The sequence below is a fragment of the Anas acuta genome, chromosome 6 (genome assembly GCF_963932015.1).
Source record: "Anas acuta chromosome 6, bAnaAcu1.1, whole genome shotgun sequence".
Lineage (NCBI taxonomy): Eukaryota > Metazoa > Chordata > Aves > Anseriformes > Anatidae > Anas > Anas acuta.
The window spans coordinates 20604021-20624658 of NC_088984.1; the positions used below are offsets into that span (position 1 = coordinate 20604021).

The following is a 20638-nucleotide window of genomic DNA, read 5'->3' on the forward strand; positions in this document are numbered from 1 at the left end:
GTAATATAAAGAAAGGTGCAGGGGCAGCTGATATATACTGAGGTGTTGCCCCAGTGTGGAGGATAGAAGGACAAGTATCCAGACTTGGGAACCTAGAGGTATCATTACAGAATGACAGAATGCCAGGTTGGAAGTGACCTCTGGAGGTCATCTGGACCAAGCTCCCTGCTCAAGAAGGATCACCATTGTGTCTAGTATAGCATGAGTGTTCTCTTGCAAAGACCTACATGTCAGCTGTGTGGGGACTGTAAAAAAAGTTAAAACATACTGAGTCTGAAAATACACCATAATCTGAATGCAGCCTGCAGCCAGGTGACCACACCGAGATTCAGTCAGCTTGGAATTGTGTGTAGCTTCAAGACTGAGTGTATTTGCAGCAAATACTGATCAAACAATAGGATAACGAGGTGAGGATGGAGCAGAAGCACCAATATTTTCATTTTAGTGTAAAATGCAATAGACTAAATTGTTTTTTATATTCAGGTTGGATAGGGCAAAAAGTAGTCAGCCCACATTTCAGCTGGAAGATTTAGGTTAGCTGTGTTAGCTTAACATTATGAATAGTTACAATAATGTGCCACTTCAGTAGTTTATCCAGGGAGGTTATGCAGTCTGTATCAGCGATTCTGAAAAACAGATTAGACAGAGATGTGTCTGAAGTGATACTGATATATCCAGTATTCTCTGTCAGAAAAGGACTGAGCTGATGACTTTTTACAATCCCTTTCATGATGATTTTCTGTGATTTTTTTATCATTGTTTGTTTCACAATAAAGCTTGTTCTCCTGTTGGGGATATTTGTTTGATCTAATGTGCCTACGGTAGAATTATAGTTAGGACACTTGTTACTTAAAAAGTGTAATATGGGCCTTGTTAAACTACAGAAATGTAATATAAGGAGTGATGAAGAGAAAGGGGTAAGAAATGAAAACTAGAATTGTAATTTGTTTTTAACAATTGAACACTTTTAATAGGTTCTGGTTTTAGACAAAAACTTAAAAACTAATAAAAATTTAATAATTAACATTAATGTTACAAATTGGCATATAATCAATCATTCCATACTGTTTACAAATATATATTTCCTGCATATATAGTTGCATTGCAATTTTTTGCTAAGTGTGTATATCCTTGTTTTTCCTCACTAGTATTCCCTGATGGATCTTTTATCCAAAATGGTTGTTGGACAACCTCACTTTATCCGCTGCATTAAACCTAATGATGATCGAGAAGCACTAACATTTTCTCACGAGAGAGTTCTACTGCAGCTACGATATACTGGAATTCTGGAAACTGTCAAAATACGTCAAAAAGGATATTCTCATCGCATCCTTTTTGAAGAGTTTGTGAAAAGGTAAGACTTCGATAACATGGCTCTTGTTTTAAAACTCCATTCAGTAAAATATATTCTAAGTTTAAGTATGAAAGGTTCTACAAACACTGGTTTGTACATGTGGCCTGATTCTCTAATGACAGCAGTGACTATCAGAGATAAAGACTACATGAGAGATTGAGAGCTCTAATGGAGAAAAGTCAGTGTGAGACCAGCAGTGAGCACTTAGTATTCAGTAGCAAGACTGTCTCTATGATTCCTTCAGTAAAGGCAACATGTGAAAATGTTCATCATGCTCAGACAATAAAAGGATTTGGAAGGTCAGTGAGCTACAGCCATCATAAGAATAAGATTCACAAGTTTAAGAATGAACTGATATAAAAATTTTGTTTTAAAAAAACCCTGTCTGATGAGAGTGTTAATTTCAAGCTTGAAAATGTTAGTTATATATATATATAAAAAAAAAAGCCTAGTAATATTAGCAGAGAAATTTTCATCAATATTGATTTTAGATATAACATGGTGTAAAAAAATTGTTTAAAATATTTTTGTGAATAAGTTATCAAATTTGATTTGTTACATCCTTTAGTGCATAGAAGAGACATACTAGAAAAATCTAAGTCATGTTTTCAAATCTGTGTCATGCTGGGGTAGTTCCTATGGAGGCTCATTATGTAAAAATATTTACCATTCCATGTCCCTTTTCTCTTTTATACCTTTTTTTTTTATCCCTTTTCATCTCATTTCTTTCCCCCAACTTTTCCCCAGTTCTTTGTTATCTCAGGACGTGTGTAAATTCAAATGAAAAAGCAACTTGTTCTCAGGATCAAGAATAGTAAGTGGAAAGGTCAAGAGCTTGTGTCTGTATATTGACATAAGCCTAGTAAAGACGAGATTTAATGTAGTGTTGTAACTGGAAAAAAACAAACAAACAAACAAAAAAACATATTCATGTGCAAGAAAGATCTCTGACTTCAGAATATTCCTCGTAACAGCTTCCTCATAGTCACGTATATTGGAGTTATGAATTACAATCAGATCTCTGTGGACCTGAACCCTTGTCATGGCTACTCTGTACTAGCTTTAATACTGAAAGAATCTGTGTGTCAAGAAGTTTAAAATCTGATTCAGGAAATAAGGTTTATAGTCTCATTATGGTTTCCTCTAGAGCTAAAATACCCTTTTTTGTGTGTAGTATTTACTGCTTACCAGTCTGTAATGCTGATAATAATGGAATAATAGTGCCTTTAAGTAGTCAGCCCCTCAACAGTAGGAACAAATGGCTAAATTAAACCATTAGTGATATCTCCTGTACAAGAAATTGCTTATTCAGACAACACAGAGTTAATGAATCTACTGAAAACAAAGCATTCACATGATGCTAGAGGGAAGTAGCTGATTATGTTTTTGAGAAAGAAGAGACAGTTTCACAGGCCTTTCTAAAAACCCAGGGACTGAGTAAATTCATGTGTGTAAATCAGTCATTGTGTATCTGTGGTCCTTACACTGAGAAATGTTGAAGAAAAAACTTTAATCAATTCATTTTGAAAAATCAAGAAACTTTCTGATTTGAATGTACTAGTATGCTAAATTAATATATAACAGGAATACACAACAGATTCATATCTGAGGAAGGATAACTAATGTATTCATTTGTCCATCAAAGCAATTTCATTCTCAGATTTGATTTCCTTCCACCTTCCATTTGTGTATTATATGACTAATTTTAGTAAGATCACACCATTTGAAAGCAGTTTTAAGAAAAAATAATTTTTGCGATCACTAACACATCTTTGCAACGTCCCAAAGAGGCTGAAACGGGAATTATTAACCTTAACTTTTATCCAATTTACACGTAAGTGAACAAAGATTAGCTCCACTGAAATTAGTGTAAATTGAGAGGAAATTAGGCCTTCTCTTATCAGAAGAATTTTCTCATTTAAAAATGAACTGAATTTGAGTACAACCTTGAAAAGAAATGGTAATAAAAGCAGCATCAACTGTAGCTTTCCATTCCTGCAGATAAAGGCAAATTGTGTTTAACTTAAAAGTTGGATACTCCCCAATTTTTTAGTTCAACCTGGTGCAATTCTTTCAGGAAAGAAAGTCAATACAATGGAAGTGGATAGAGATCTAACAATTTGACCACCAGCATAGATGGCTTTCTGACTGAGTTCAGAATATAACCGAGGGGTGGGAGGCATTATTCTTGCTCCTTTTTTTCAGTAAATGCTTTATTTTTAAACAAATTCTGTTCCATTATACTCTAGAAAAAAAAATGATGAGCACTGCTTAAAAAAGGTAGAATAGGAAACATTTTTCTTCCACTTAGAGCCATGACTAGTCAAGTGTTTTTAGGAAGTAAGTAGTTGAATACATAAAAATGTTTGAGAAAACAGGTCAAATGCTAAACAGATTGGCACTTCTTTGTTCATAATCAAAAAGACATTAGGCAAGTATGAACAAGAGTTTCAAAATGTCAGTAAATCTGAGAATATCAAAGATTTTCTAAGTGAGCAAGTTAATTGGTATTTTGATCCTTTTGAGTAACTTAACAACAAAATGGATGAGCCAGCACTTTTTCTCCCTTGATGTTATTAAACAAATAGGTGTGCTTCTTATCTGCTGGTTCAATAATGCTGTTTTGTAAACTCTTAGCAGGAAATACGAGGACAAAACAATCAAAGGCAGTCAACAGTACCATTCAGTGTTTATCAGGTGGGAGGTAAACAAAAGATAAAGCTCCAAAATGTTACTCTTTACTGTCTTCTGTTTTCATGTAGAACAGATGATTTCACAGTGTTGCAGACCTGGAAGTTAGTGTACTGGGTTAAAAAACAGGTGGTGAGGACAGGACTTGGTTGTAACTCATTCATGCAATGGTATTTTAGCCAAGGGTACAATCATCTGTTTTATGTATATAAACAAATATTTTACTTCAAGTAGGAAAATGTAACCTGCACCCCCTGTAAACACTGCGGACTTATCAAGTCTTAGGCAATGCACTGGCCTCGTCTCACACCCCATACCATCGTGTGTCTGTCTTACATGTTTGCTGTGAAAGCACCATGTCCCCTCTGTCAGGATGGAATCCCAGGTTTCAGGCACAGGTTATTAATCTAATCAGGCAGCCAGGTGTGCCTGGCTTGCAGGGGCACATAGGGACCATGCACTGCACAGCAGCTAAGGGAGGTGTGCTTTTTAGTGGGGACCTGAATTGAAAGTCCCACTAGATGAGACACTCCTTGCTATATCCCAGTGCCCAGGTCCCTGGAATTTCACGTGATGTGATGTAATGTGCCAGTGTGTGTTTGCTACCTATCCCCCAGCTGTATACAGTCTTAGTAATGCAGCATATACTCTATCATGGGTTGAAAGATAACAGACTTGAGAATCTAGTGGTGCTAAATGATGTCAGGCATCAAGTGTCTCATAAGCACACAGGAATGTTTTGGGAAGTTTTGTACAAGTTTCATATAAGGATTGTATTTTTTCTTTCTTTGTACTTCTCTGCCAGTTTACATTCTGCATTAAAGTTATTTGTACAGCATTAGGATACAGGGTGTGCTTTTCCTATGAGTGCTACCTTCTCTTTAATAGCCATATGATGTCATAAACTCGTGACAATACCTGTGATATTACTGTAACAACGATCCCAATAAGGTTGGTTCTGCTTTTTTCAATCTCACAGTGCAAATTTGAATAAGGTCACTGTTGGTATACCTGGTACCAATACAGTCTCTAAATTCTCTGTGTTACGTTTCTCCTGACATTTCTTCTGTCTTGTTTATTAAAAATTAGGGAAGCGCTGAATTAAATTAGTAGTGAACAGATTTGCTAAAGAGAAAATAAATGCTCACTCTTTAAATGGTACATTCTTAATGAAAACTTTTTAACACTGCATCTACTCTGTACCAAAGTCCTCCAGTGATTTTTGGAGACAAAACTTGAAACCCACCCTGTAATTTGATCTTACTATAATCCATGGAAGTGTTTGTTATTTCTTTTAGTGGTTTTTAGATTTCACCAGATATGTATACTATTTCTGCACACCTTACATATGATTAATTACTGTGTCTTCCACATCTGCTTTGTAGACTCTTGTCATCCACAGAGCACTGGTAAGCAGTTGCAGGGTAGAGAAAATTCAAAACCTCTGGGAGATAAATGTTTGACAATCCCTTACAATTTATATATGCAGAGTGGACTACATTATGCTTTTCTGGGAGTATTTCTTTGATTCTGTGATTTACAGCATGTGCTAGGTATTTTTTACTAAAGAGTACTATAGATGTTTTTGTCATTTTTCAGTTACATGTTTTGATTTATACTCTCAATACAGAGTCCAATGTAATTAATTTTATAAATTCTACTGTGAAGGTTTTTGAAAGAGGTAAGATACAACCAATAAAAATTAGGAATTTATGAAAGTTATTTAAAGGCTCTTTCAGTGCTCAAAAACATCGTGGTTATTATTATTATTTTTTTAACTTCCCAACTCTAGGGCTGAGAAGAAACAAATGTCCTTTAGAACATTCAGAATACCCCTTGCGAGGCTGAGGGGTTTCTTATTAGGATTAGGGTTTTTCCCTTCTCACACCTCAAGCTTTTCACATATCATTCCATTTTCCCCCTCAGACCAGCATATTTTAATACAGATTCTTTTTAAAGAGAAAAATGGTTAATCATCACTTTACTGAGTTAATTGTGTAGAGCTGGTGCAGATTTTAAGTCTGGAATGCAAAGGGAACTTTAGTAAGTGATGCTGTTATAGTAGTTAATGGTGCTGTTTAAATGCTCTTCAGTGATTGTTTCCACAGTTCACCATTAAGAGTTGAAGAGGAGATAAATTGAACTGTTTGTTTGCAATCAGTTTATCTAAGCTAAAACCACCAACACTAAAATGTCATGACCATAATCTAATAGTTAACACATAGCATTATTCTGAAGTTTTCCATGTCTAAGCATATTTTGATGTCTTCAACCTTAACTCTGCATGTCCTAGCTTTGCAATTGTTCATCTGGGGATAAATTCAACTTTTAAAAAACTTTATTTTATGCCTAATTACCATTAAGTACAATTAATCCCACTCTAATGTATGTTTTGCACAAGAATATTATTAACGTCCATGTAGGATAGTTTGTAGAACATTATAAGAACCACTGGTTAAGAAATACAAAATTTCAGAGTTTCGTCGGCTGAGAAATCAGTTCTTCTGAGGGGAAAATACTTCCCTCTTACTGCTATTGGGAATGTGATTAGTCAAATGTTTTTAGGAAACATAGTTGAATATTTCATTTTTAGGTAATTTTCAAGCAGGATGGATAACTCAAAAAAATAATGTGTTTTTGCACAAATATGTCACTTCAGGGTTTATCGTCTTTATTTCAAAACAAGTAAAACCATATAGTTCTTAAAACAGTAGTACCAGTTATGTGGAAACGTTACAGTTTCTTAATTATGACCAGAGTAATTTTTTTCTATAATCACTGAGATACTCTTACTGTTAGTATGAGTAACCATGTGCATCAAAAGAAGAAAATCCTACCAACTTTATCCTTTGCTCATGTTCACCAGTATCTCATGCAAAGTTGTTTGTAAGAGTCTTTATGGCTATTACTATATTTAAATGTAGCAAAACAGTGCTAAGATCCCATTTAGATGGTACTTTAAACACTGGGCACGGAATTACTTCAACCTGCAGCCCGTTTAGCAAGCTGCCTTGGGAGTAAGACTATCATTTCATCTCTATATTAAGTCTTTCTTTCAGCCTTGTATTTATTTCCAAAACAGGGTGTAAAATTTTTTCTTCATCTTGAATTCAAAATACTTCAAGGTAGATTTTACAGTGTATGTCCTTCAAGAGTATTTTTGTGCATTTAGGACATAATACGAATGTCTGAATATAAATCTAGTGTCAGTTATGATTAAATTACCTGTATTTGTCTGGAAATACTAGATTGCACATTACTCCTTTGTTAAGACCTTCTGTGTTGATGTAACAGCACATGAAGGACTAGAAACTTTATTTATTTATTTATTTATTTTGAATAGACATAAAAACATGGGCTTAACCTAAAAGATCACTACAGTGTTCTGGACCACAGTATTTTCTATTGGAAGAACAAAAGCAAATATGGAAATAAAAAAGTAGAATTGTGAAACTTTCATCCCATGTGGAAGTGAATAATATTTATAGCCTTACCTTTCTGCAGTTAAGGATCTAATTTCTTCTGTTGGTGGAATGATGTAAACAGAGGTCACTCTCTGTAATCTCAGTGCAGTGGATTTACATAAGTATGATAGAAATGTAATTAGGCCACTAAATAAAAATGAACACAGTTGTAGTTGCACTCAGAGGTTTGGATGCACGCACAGACATTTTCACTACCATTTCACCATGTATAATATTTTAAAACTTTCACCAGATACGTTAAGGTGAAACATTTTACCTTCCTCCAAAATATTGAATGTGGTCTATTGCCATACAGAGATGTTAGATTCGGGAGAATAGTTGGTTGACCCTATATGGCATGTGGTATGCTGTGATACAGTTAATATATACAATGAGCACATAAAGTCAAATTACATGTAGTTGGTGATTTAATCACGAAAACAGATAATGTGTAGAAAACAAAGCATTTGCTTGTCATTGATAAAACAGTAAGATTTAAAAATTATGGGGTTTTCCTTGACTATTTTATTGAATTAGTGCTATACAAAAATTGTTCAATGGTGTTAAACTACAATATGTCTTAAAATATGTATGAACAAGCAGAAACCTGATATGAGCATTGATGTGAATCATCCTTCCTTCTAAGAAAGGAAAGGAACTGTTTAAGTTCCGCGTATGTATAAATGACAAGGCTGTCTGAACTAGCTTTTGAATCAAAAAGCAATTCACAATCAGTGCAACTTCCCTGACGTACCTGCCAAGTATGTGCTGAAATTGCACACTATTGCGATTTGTTTGGGGCATGTGTATTTTAAATCAGAGTTTTATTAGTGTAACTTGGAATGTTTGTGTTGTGAAAACAGGCATCTATAAGTTGAGTAAGAAAGTAGAAGAAATGTGCTTTTTTTCTTTTAAATCCACCACATTTTTCTATACCTGCTAAATGCCATGACTGTTAGTATTTTGAAGGACTTGGGTAAAGATTTTGCAATATCATCTTATTGAGAAAATTACTGCATTAAAAACCTTGACTCGGTAATACATAATCTCCTATCATTATTCAGAGTGGGCAATGTTTCCACATGGTGAATATCTATGTCTCTGGTCCGGGACTGATTCCAGTGCTTCTTCCTTCAGACATCATTTTGTTCTCCTTTGATCTTTATTGACTTTTAGTGGTTCTTTTTTCTTTCTTGTGACAACTGGAGCTAATCTCTAGAGATTAACTGGAGCTAATATTTGAAAATCATATTCTCCTGATAAAAAAAAAAAAAGTCTTGCCTTAAAAGTCGATTTCCATTCTTTATAATTGCTTCTCCGTATTTTCTTCAGTATGAGGTAGGATTTTTTCTCGCCTCTATGTGGCTGCAGAGGAATCTGTCTCTGAGGTTCACTGGTCAGATTCTTTTCTTTATGGAACAGATTATGGTTCTTCCCCATGCTAATAATTAGAATAACAGTTTGCTGAACCTGCCAATTCCTTTCAGACGCAAAGTAAATAGAGAAGTTTCTGCAGAAGTGTAACTAACTAAAGACCAAGAAGACACATGGTGGTTCATAAATGAGAGATGAGGTGGCAGTTGCTGCCATTTAATTGTGTACTTGTGGCAAAATAACCTTAAATTTTTAAACTAACTGCCCATGGTCTTGCTGTTACGTAACAATTGTCTGCAATAGTTACTTAAATACTAAAAAAACATCCTTCACGAACACATGGTGGCTTTACGGGCAGGGCTTGTTGCAGTCATTCCTCATGTCTGTTCAGTTCAAACATGTTTACATCCCTTTTTCATTAACTATTTGCACCATAATTTTATTTCACATAATTGTTAGGGGCTGTTCATTTCATGTGAACAAGGGAACATGAACAAAACAAAAGTCAATGTTGTTTACCATGGACCTGATCTGAAGGCCACTAAAGTTCATTGTAATCATTCCATTAATTGTTTGTCCCAATCAAACAGAAAAAAGACACGATGCCTAATGACTTGCATAACCACAGAAATCCTTATGCATATTAAAAATTATTACATTCATATGAAGAGGAGTTCACTTTTTTTTTTTCCTTAAAATAGCTGCTAGTTTTGTTTAACCATCAGTATTGATAAAAATCCTAGTTGATACGGTAGCAATGCCAGTTGTTTTAATTATGCATAAACATAACCTCTTCTGGAGGTATGAAACACAGGTGAGTATTCAGGCAGTCTGAGCACCCTGCTTTCCGTAAATTAAGATTGGTATGAGAGTTGTTTATACTGCAAACTGATCTTTATTTTTCACACACGGTAGCAGCCTCTCAGCATCAATATTCAGTCATTATCACTAATATAGACTGTGTACTACCCACCCTACCGGCACTAGCCTTTTCTCTTCACAGACTGAATATCTGCAGTCGTTCTATTAGTCATATTGAAAATGGAAATTACCTAGCTGCCATTGATGGAGGTTTGTAACAAACAAGCTCAAGAATCCTCAAACTTCTTAGGTGGATAACCTCTGTTTCCCAAAGTATGCCAAGGCCACTTACATTTCTTTGTGAAAAATGACCAATGCAAGTAACTAACGTACTGAAAGATTCTATTGATGGAATACCCTTTTTTGGTATTTCTCATAAAAAACGGACCTCAGGTCATGAGTCTTTGGTGTCTTCCTCCTTCTTGGGTATTAGTATTTGACTTTTTCTCCCACTCAGAAATCTATAAAGGTCCACTGAATACCAGGTATTACCTGCTTCTTCAGCAGAACTTGCAGATTTGCAAGTGTAGCTTGCATATGGAACTGTGCAGAAGTATACCACTCTGTAGATGGTGTGCTTATTTTACACACGTTATGTAAAATGTTTTATTTTGCCATCCTCTCCTTTACTCTGATTTCAATTACTTTTCATTTTCTCTGTTGTTCTTTCACTCATCTGAAAAATTCAGAGCAACCTTGGATATTTCCTGTGTTGCACTGGTTTGTGAAAGACCTTTATAGATACCCCAGATGGGGATCTCTACAATGCAGCAGATTCTTGTCACCACCGTAGAAATACTTATTTCCCTTTGTCATGTATATTTTCAAATATAAGTCCAGGACAGCTGATTTATGAAAAGAGTACTGAGTATAAGTAATTTGCCCCATGAGTTCTGGAGATACAGATTTGTGCTAGAGAAGAACAGTGAAAGTATGTGTTTATTGTTGAGTCTTTCTTTGTTGTTTGGCTTTGCAGGTATTACTACCTTGCTTTCAAGGCACATGAGACTCCCCTTGGTAGCAGAGAAAACTGTCTTGCCATTTTGGAGAAATCTAAACTAGAAAACTGGATTCTTGGGAAAACCAAGGTAGAGCGTGCTAACATTTTATCAAGAATAGTGTCCTTTTAGTGCAAAACATGTCTAATAGTGGTTTGCCAAGTACTGCATAAATGAAGAGAAGAGCAAGGAATTTGTTCCATTAAGTTAGCCTCCCAGGTTACAGTGGTGCCCTCCCAAGCTAGCTGAGTTCATGCTACAAGAGGAAAGGTGTGCTGGGTACTTCCCCAAAGTGCGCTCTGCACGTGGCTGCCTTGGTAAGGACAGCACATCTGTCAGTGCCTGCTGTGGTAGTGTCCCCCTGAAGTTCCTCCTGCTATTAATCATGGCATGACTGAAACTTCATGCTCTGGCCCATCCTGTGGGCCTGGTTAGTACATTATCTGTGGAGTTTCAGGTGAGATTTTCTGGCTCTTTGATAAAAGAGCCTTTGATCATGGTTTAAAATGTGGTGGCTGACTTCTGTGAAAATAAAGTTATGTTGTATCCTGAGTTGTTTTATGGTGCACAAAGGAAAAACAAGGAGAGATTTCCTGCTCAAGACCCAGATAAAGTGTGTATAACTACTCATAGGATTTGCCTTCTGAAGTGGAATGTTGTTAGACAATTTTGTCTAAAAACAAATATACTACAGGATTTATCCTTCCACTGTCAAGAAAGGCTGTCTTTCAAAATTGTGGGTATATGAAAACATCCCCGTGACCAATTTGCATTGTAAAGGGGTAAATATGTTGTTGTTTTTGCAATGGGGTAATTATAAGCAGTTCAGTAACAAAGTTCCACAAACACACTGAGAGCAAATATTTAATTCACAAGATTGCTCTATCAGGAACTGGCATTTTACAAGTTTTCCCAGCAACAGTGCCCTAAAATAGGCTGACCTAAGATTAATGAAAAAGCAAAATACAATAGGTTATGCTACTATCTGCATGTAATATTAAATTTGTTGTTCCATTTCAGGTTTTTCTAAAGTATTACCACATAGAACAGTTAAATTTGTTCCTGCGAGAAGTTATAGGGAGAGTGGTGGTCATGCAAGCCTATATCAAGGGATGGCTTGGAGCAAGGAGGTACAAGAAAGTCAAAGAGAAAAGAGAAAATAGTGCTGTTACCATACAGTCAGGTAAATGTTCACATTCCCTATTTCATTGAGTATGTTGGCATTTCAAGCTGTTAAAGTGTATGCACATTATTCATATGTAATAGTTTATTATGAAATCAAAATAACCAGGATTACATTTCTCTCCAGCTAATTGATGTAAATATTACTGATTTACTTCTAAGGTGTCATCTTAGCATTCAGTAATGTCTTCATTTAGATATCCTGGTATTTTGGATGTGATACCTGTGCACAAATGGAAAATATTGTTAGGTGTGTCTACACTAGCATGCAGCACATAGATGAAATGTAGTATCTTGGCCCCCTCTCTCTTTTCCCTCTCTCCTTCCTCATGTGTACCAGACTTACAGATAACATAAGTCATAGGGTGTGCATAAAAAGCTGATTTCCAGTAATCTAGCAGGCTTCCTTATATTGAATTTGGGGAGCTGTGTGAGAAGGGGAGTTCTTGTGCTGACTGATGATGCACAATTATCATGGACCTTTGCCTTTTGGATTAGGACATCAGTGAGCACATGGTGACGATTAAAATTTGGACGAGTGAAGTGGTGTTTGAAGTTGCAAGGATGTGAATACTGCAGTCATGAACCCAGAGTTCAACATGTGGGTGGGTGGGGAAGAGGTACTGGTAGTGGGGGCTGGAGTGGTTGTGGCAGAAGGGATGAAAGTTTCAGCACATCTCTGACTGTAGACTCTGTAGCACTTCCTTAAATAAATGTAATTTCCAGCACATGGTTTTGTATTTTTAGCCTGGAGAGGATATGAAGCTCGCAGGAAGTACAAGGAAATAAGGAACAGAAGAACTGATGCTGCTATACATATTCAAGCAGGTAATTAAAACATTATTTCAGTTGCCAGCACCTATTTTGCTGTGGATGATTTCATATGTCAGTGTTTATAGGCAAGAGAAATACACACAGCCCAAACAAAAGCTGTCAAAAACATTATTTCTGATCATTTGCTCTTCAGTATCAAATGACGTAGGTGACAGTTAGGATACTTCGGGGTTTTTCTGAGTACCTTTCTGCAATCAAAATGTACAAATTAAAAGCTGTTGAGTTAATTTTTTAAGATTCTTCTTAGCACAATCAGTATGATTCAAGCATGTGTAGAGCTGGTATAAAGCACTGGATTTTTTTGACGGAAAGTGTGGATTGGAAACACTGGACCTGCATTTCTCTGTCTTTGTATCAAACTCTGGTCCTGGCAGGTTGCCAAGTTTCCCTTTCAACTGCTTGCTGAGTTTGCCAGCTTTGGCCAATCTTTGACTCTTTTCCAGACTCCTATGCAGCCATATCAATATGAATTTGAATAACTTTAAAGAGATTATTGGAAGAACAGGCCCATAGGGCTGTGTAGGTCTCTAGTAGAGAGCAGGGTACCATATGGCACAGAAATCAGAGAACCAGTGCCGTGAACTCAATGGTGTTTTCACATGCTGCCAGTGTGAAGCAGCCTCCATATGATGCAGTGTAATACACCTTCCTTGTCCAACCCCAGGTGAAAGACTGTAGCTGATCAGAAAAGAGTTGTAGCAAATGTGTTTCCAAATAAACCAAGGCACCACCTTTATTCTACCAGCTGCCTCTGCTATAATTCCTTAAGCTGTCACCTCTCTACTCTATATCATATAGCCTGAAGTCAGTCTGAAAAGTAAGAGTTATAAATATTCTTTTACTTTATTCTGTTGTCAAGCCATTTCCAGTAAATCCAACTTTTTTTTTCTTTTACCTAAATTTCCTACTCTGAAAAAAAGTATCAGTGTGACTTTCAGCAGACAGTAGAATACCCATCTAGTTACAGAAAGGAACAGATTAACATTAGGTTAAAGTAGTAATTTACAGCTTTGTGTGCATACAGTTATGTATAATCATAAACTATAGCTCTAGGGTCAAATGCAGAGTATTCTATTCAATGGAGAACTGTTATGGAGAAATGTTAAGGAGAAATGTTTTCTTCCTATTACAGCAAGCACTGAGGGACTGCATAAGCATTCTTTCCCCTTCATCCTCTCCTTTGTGTTGTCATTTATTGTATTCATGATACCACAGAGACCAGATCTTAAAATACCACATACAACTGTTTTTTGGAGTATTTGCAACATTTACACTTGGCCATACCTGAGCTATGATTTCCTGACTTTTATGATAGCCTTTTGCTATAGAAAGGAAAGTGAAACAGTTGACCCTTCACTTTCCCGCTATTAGCAGTATTTAAGATGAGAGTTAACTCAGATTCCCTTGGCAGCTGCTGTGTAGCAGTATCACTTGGAAGCTGTAGGGGACATTCTGCCTTAGAGTTTTATCCAGCCAGATTTCTTAGGCATGTAGGAGATTCATACTTATTACTAACTCTTTAGAGAAAGCAAATGATCTATTCTGCTGTTTGCACACATGGAAGAGATTCAGAGCTGTGTTTCTTCCTGTCATCTCTGAGACATTGTGTTGAACACGGCAGAGACAGTGGGAGGGTATGCACACCCTTGCATTTGGACAGTTCTGTCCTTTTCAGCCCTCTGGACCTAATGCTGGAGGAATGCTGTTAGCACTCTTCCCACCACCACACACACTGTTCCTTTGTAACCTGGCACTTGACAGTTTCAGTGACCAGTCTGGGTGAATGAGCATTAGGACTATAGGGTTAAGAGTGACACAGCATACCTCTGTTTGTATTAATTACACTGGCTGCTCCTCCTAGCTTTGGCACTGCACTCAATGAGGTACAATAACAATAATCCTCAACACATTTCTGTCTGCCTTTGGAAACCTCTATCTAGGACCTCTTTTTTGAAATTTCTTCTTGTGCACATTTGTTCTTCTCTACATGCTAATCATTTTGTGTTTAAAATCAAAGCTCATGCTTGCTAATGGTGGCTGTTTTCTAGGTTTTAAAATACACTGGTAATCTTCCTCTTGTTTATGTTACACTGCTCTAGTGCCTTGTGACATGGAGACAATAGCAAGTCCAAATCTCTCCCTTCCCTGCACATCTTATAATGTAAATGTATATTTCAAGGCAGCTTTTCAATGTGGTCACCTTTGCTTTATTTTTTTTTTAAATGAGCACTTTTGGGCAATGAGATTTATTGTTTGCATTTGTCATCCAGACATTAGCAAAACCGTATAATTAAAATATATGTACTTCCCTCTCCTTTCCCCACCCCCATCTTCAAGCGGGCCTTGAAATTTAGGAAGCATTTGGCTTACATGTTTCTACAGAACAGCGCATATTGAAATTTGTTTTCCTTTCATCTCTTTCCCAATAAAAGCAGCCGCTCGGCTTATCCCTTTAGCTTCCTCAGAACTTCCTTTCAGAATTCCCGATCTATTACAGCACATTCACATACCAGAAACAAGATGCCTTTTCATGCTGTCAACCTTTTTCATCTGAAATGTAAATTAATTCTTGCTGGTACGCTTTGACAGAGATCAAAGTAGGGGTATTAACCTTATTGGGCCTTCTCTTCATCAGAATCAGTTCCAAAGACTGCAAGGGTAGTGTTAGGAGGCCAGTCTTCACTGTTATCTATGGCCCTCCTCCAGGCAGTCCTCTGTCTACAAGTCAGCATTTCAAAGGCGCTGATTTCTTTTGTAAATGACCTTATCATTACTTTAAACTGTGTGAAAAATGATTTGCCTGAATAATTCTTGCAGGATTATCCTGCTCATTTTAATTGTGGGGGGACTTCATTCAGATTCCAGGATATTGTTTAAGTGGTTTTGACAGCAAGTGATCATAGCCTGATATAAAGGAGGAACACAGCTCCTGATTGGAAACCTCTTGACTTGTTCAGATTGTTCATTTCTTGCAAGTCAGTCTTTGAGGTAAGCTGCATTTGCATTTTAAAAATAAACAGATGCCTTTCAAATACATGAGCTGGTGGTCTGGAGATCTCTGTGGGCCCAGCAGTTCGCTATCCATTGATGAAATGTTGGAAGAAAAAACAAACTTACAAAAAAAAACAACCCTCACAATATACATGAGGTTATATTTCCTAAGTGTATAATATTACACAAAAAAGTCATTATTTCAGAGGAGAGAAAACACCCTTACTAGGAAATAAAATATTTGTGAATTTAAATGAGGTGGGGAAGAAAAAGCTGCCCTACTTCAGCATATCTACCTTACAAGTTCTCAGAAGGCACAAATCTTATTAGATGCATGGCTAAAATGGTGCACAGGGTACATAAGACCTTTCCCACTCCTTCCTGTCATGCTTTTCTAAACTGTGAAGGTTAGAAGATGCCAATTTTTTAACTTAGAGAGGAATTGTGAAGAATGATTTTGTGTAGTATTTGCATTAGCAATACTTTGTACTTCTGTGTAAGTATTTATTTGTAATTGGGATTTGTATTGTTTTGATTTTCATCTACATAAAAAGAAAAAGATTTTGTTAAAATAAATTATTTTTTAAAACTATGTTGCCAGATTCACAGCTGGTTCAAATCAGTGTATATCCACTGAATCATCTGACTGAAATGTTGCTCCACTGATTTGCCTCACATGGGAGTCTCATTTAACATTTCTTTGTATTAGAATAATACGTTAATTAGAATAAAAACAACAACAACAACAAAGAAACACCAAACAACAACAACAACAAACAGATAATTGAATTATAAAAGTACATTATCTAGTTATGATAGCATGTATTTCTATGCGGAGTGACTGTTGTCCTGAAAGACTTAAGGAAGGATTTTAATCTGTTTATTTCATTTGTGAGCTGACATTGCCAAAATGCCAAATGAATGGTGCATGCGATTCACTTAGATCTGAGGTGACATCACTGAATTCATTTTAATTAGGCCCACTTTAGCCATCTGGAATATACTGTGCAACTCTGGTCAGGACTGAGTTTAACTATGCTTCCAGAGGTGAAAGGCAAATGACTAATCCATTGAGCCACCGTCTCCTCCTCCAACACGTGCTCACACACTCACCATATGTCACATTGTATTGGAAAATTCTTTATCAAGAGCTAAAGATTTGGGTGCTTTTTTTTTTTTTTTTTTGATCTTTTCTTTCTCTCTCTCTCCCCCATCCCCCTTAAAAAATGTTATAGATGTTCAGAAAGAAACCAGATGAAGTATCCCTTTGCATTGCTTCCTTTATGCAACTTCTGCTGTGCAGCGTTGTTCGCTATTTACATAGATCTTATGTGAGCTTCTGGCAAAATTTACTCCATTACAAGAAAAAAAAAAAAAGAGAGAGGGCTTCTGAATTACTGTAATACACTATTTCATATCTATAATAAATGTTAGTTTTTAATAAAAGTGTTACCTTTGGGTTTTTCATCAGCAAAGTTTAATGTTGACTTCAATAGCAGAAAAGGAGGTATTTCTTGAACAGTTTTTTTTTCTGTCAATATGTCCGTGTGTCTGCATGTATTCAGCTAATACTGTTGTAAAGATCTATGAACTGTGTAAAACATTCCAAAAATTTCTAAGATCTATGAACTGCATGAGCAAAATGTTCCAAAAATTTCTAAGCACTGCATAAATATATCTAAAAATACATCTATTTATTAATTATTCCTGAAAATAACAAGCACTAAGTAACAGATCCAGTTTTACTGTTTTATATCATCCCTTTTCTTCCTTTCTAATAACATTCTCAGTTTAAGAACCACTGAAGAAATGTATGTGTTTGTCTTACTGGTAGCTGAACTGACTGATTGTATTACCTTGATTTCACATACAGGTCAAACCAGAAGGGTTTGTGCAAGCTGCACAGCTTTGGTTATCTTTACTTCTTCATCTCCTTGTGTATACTAGCTTAGGGCATCCAGTCATTCTTTACTTCTAGAATATACCCCTCTCTGAGCTAGGCTCTGTGTGGATATATCTGCGTTTCTTTTTAGTTTTCTCTCCTGTTACTGAGATTGAGAGGAGACCATTCTTACAGGATTTCGTGCCCTTGATAAAATCAGGAAGGGGACAAGAGGCCTTGGAAAACCTATTCCTTTCCCTTGCTGATATTTACAAACAGCTTCAGAGTCATCTGCACTTCATTTTTTTTGGCCAAGTCTCAAGACAGAACTTTTTAGTGTAATGCAGAGTAATTAAAACTCATATGTCCAAGTGATGATGTACAGTAGTGACACCAGCTTTGATGGTGGCCTTGGCGAGTCTTCCTCTTCTTGGTACCCTGATTGCTAACACTTGTATGTGAGAACTTGTGACTTGCTTTCTTGTAATGCTTCCATCAAAGAACATAAGATGTGAGTTGTTTTTTTTTTTTCTTTTTTTTTTTTTTTTTTCCCTGCTACTAAAAATGCATCATCCAAGATCCATCCAGAGTGATAGGTGAAAGAGGGGAAGCATTCATGGGACTCAGCAAAGGACATGACTCTCCATCTCTTTTACTGTTCAGTAAAATTAATTTGGCATGAAGTGAAGGATCAGATTCATGGACTCCAAATCCTCTCAGATGTTGGTAGTTAAGCTGCTGAATGCTCTTTTATCTAGGCAAATTAAGAAAGTCATATGCTGTTTGTAGCAAATGAACTTCTGATTACAAACTATGATGACACCTTCCATTCAGCAAACCTGAGCTTTCAGTTCCAAAGTTTTTCTTACACATTATGTCAGGTAATAATATAGCTTAAAAATGTGTCTGTGTAGAAAATGCCTATTTAACATGATTTCTTACAACTGAAAATGAATCCCTCTACTATTTTAAAATACTGCTTCATCTCTTTTCTTCCTAATTCTGGCATAGACCTTATTGTTTAGCTTTGATCTTTCTACATTGTGCTTCACCGTTAAGTCTGTAAGCATATATTTCCTATGGGAATCACGGGGAAAATGCCTGGACTTTTGCTATCTGGAATTGTGTAACTTTGCATGTAATGTATATGCTTTAGTACTTAGATCTTAGAATAAAGGTTTTTAACTGCAAAACACTAAACTTCAGACTTCCAGAGGTAAATATGTTCTTGGTTTGCTACCCGCTGAAGCTGATAGAAAACTTACTTCATGTGAGAACTGGTCGGTAGAAAAAGTAAAAATGCATGTCCGAAGTTGTGGCACATAAACTCTTTAACACTGAATGACTAATTAGAATGCTAAAATTTAGCTCCATTCCTCTGTTACTTTGAGTTTAGATCCTGTCATCATTGGCTATGTAAAGATTAGGGTTAAAGATACAGTTGCTGTAAAGTTTGGAATATAGAATGCATAAGGTGAAAATGAGGTGACAGCTGGTAATCATTCTTCTTCAGTGATGCAGTGATTGTTCATGGAGCACTAGCAACATGAGTCTGCTAATTTCACACTCTTTGAGCCAAGTGCTTAGTGTCAAAACCAGCACCAGTCAGTAATGCAAATTGCTGTGATGGAGCAGCTTCCCAGCCTCTCAGACTCCCCCAGTAGAATTCTCTGCATATGAATTTCCTTTGAAACATTATAGATCCAGTTAATAAATGCTGAGAAGATGCAGTCCTACATATTCTTGATGAACTTTTGAGAGAGAGATGTTTGTTTATCCTGCTACTTCAGTTATCCCATGAGTCAAAGGGAAAGTAGGAAAAATACAGCCATTTAACCTGTATGATTCAAGGTACTCTAGAAGAACATTAGAAACCAGCTTGTGGAAAGGTTAAGTTGAAGAGGAATTGGTACTGAAAATATTTATGGAAACAAAAGTCAGAATAAAAATTACATTTACAAAATGAGATAAAGCAGTTTATATGCAGTGAATGAAGGAAAAGCCAAAATGGATTTCACTGTCATTAATAAGTTTCTGGTGGAAAAAAAACAAAACAAAACAAAACACAACATGGCAGGTATTGGGGTTGATTTTATATACACACACAAAACAACTGAAAGTTAAGAAATTACTAGGAAGAAAACTGAAGTTTATCTTACTCGTTCATTTATTTCAGTGCTTCTTTATCTTTCCAGTAGTCCACAGACTGACTGCTACTCAGCATGTTTCAGCTGCAGAGAGATGGCCGCTGGCCAGTTGTCTTTGCTGCCAACATCAGAGTAGGCTCCTTGTCTGGTCAGTGGGGGATAGTTAAAGATTGGAAGCCTGATCGCATGGGGCAAGTGAGTGCTTGGCTCATCTCTGCCAGATAGGCAGACTTTTCCAGTCTGATTATTAAGGGCGGAAAGTTCCTCAGCCTCGTGATACCTGAGCTCTGTATTCAGTACAACACCTCAGCAGGCCTGGCTTCTGTCGTGTCTTCTGTAAAGTAAATGGTTATTTATTTTAGTAACCTCTCATTAAAAGGCAATTTTTGCTGCTTCTTATCCTGGAAACATCAGTAGCAGTGAAAAGCTTAGATTGTTATGGTGCATTTTATACTATAGCTTGAACCATTCAGATGGTTTTATTTTCTTATATTGCACGAGTAAGTGAAACAATGCAGGTTTTTGTGGAGGTAGTGGCTGGGAAGAAGGCTGTTAACACTATCCAGGAATTAAAATAGAAAAGAGGGGATCAGTTACAGCCTTTCCTAAAGGAAAGAGCAGATGTGATCAGGGTAGCTTTATTTTTTTCCTCCATTACCTTTTAATTATGAAAAAAAAAAAGGCTAAATTTATGAGTCATTAAATGAAAGGAAAAGAAGAACAGTTATCCCTTAATTTGTTAATAAGCATGAGATTCCAAATTCTACATTTTTTTTCTCAGTTAGGTAAGTAATGGTTCTGTTTTCATAAAATAACAGGCACGAGATACAGGAAAAACTTCATCTTCTGTCATCTTCTCT

At 36.3% G+C, this 20638-nt stretch overlaps 1 protein-coding gene across 2 annotated transcripts in view; it reads left to right on the plus strand.

Moving 5' to 3' along the window:
• The window catches only part of MYO3B (myosin IIIB), a 196826-nt gene that overhangs the window by 124837 nt on the left and 51351 nt on the right, over positions 1 to 20638 (plus strand). For both annotated transcript variants that reach the window (XM_068685651.1, XM_068685652.1), the window contains 4 exons: positions 1149 to 1354; positions 10721 to 10832; positions 11763 to 11925; positions 12672 to 12752. In XM_068685651.1, the coding sequence (XP_068541752.1) occupies positions 1149 to 1354; positions 10721 to 10832; positions 11763 to 11925; positions 12672 to 12752 (562 nt within the window). The remainder of the gene's footprint in view (positions 1 to 1148; positions 1355 to 10720; positions 10833 to 11762; positions 11926 to 12671; positions 12753 to 20638) is intronic.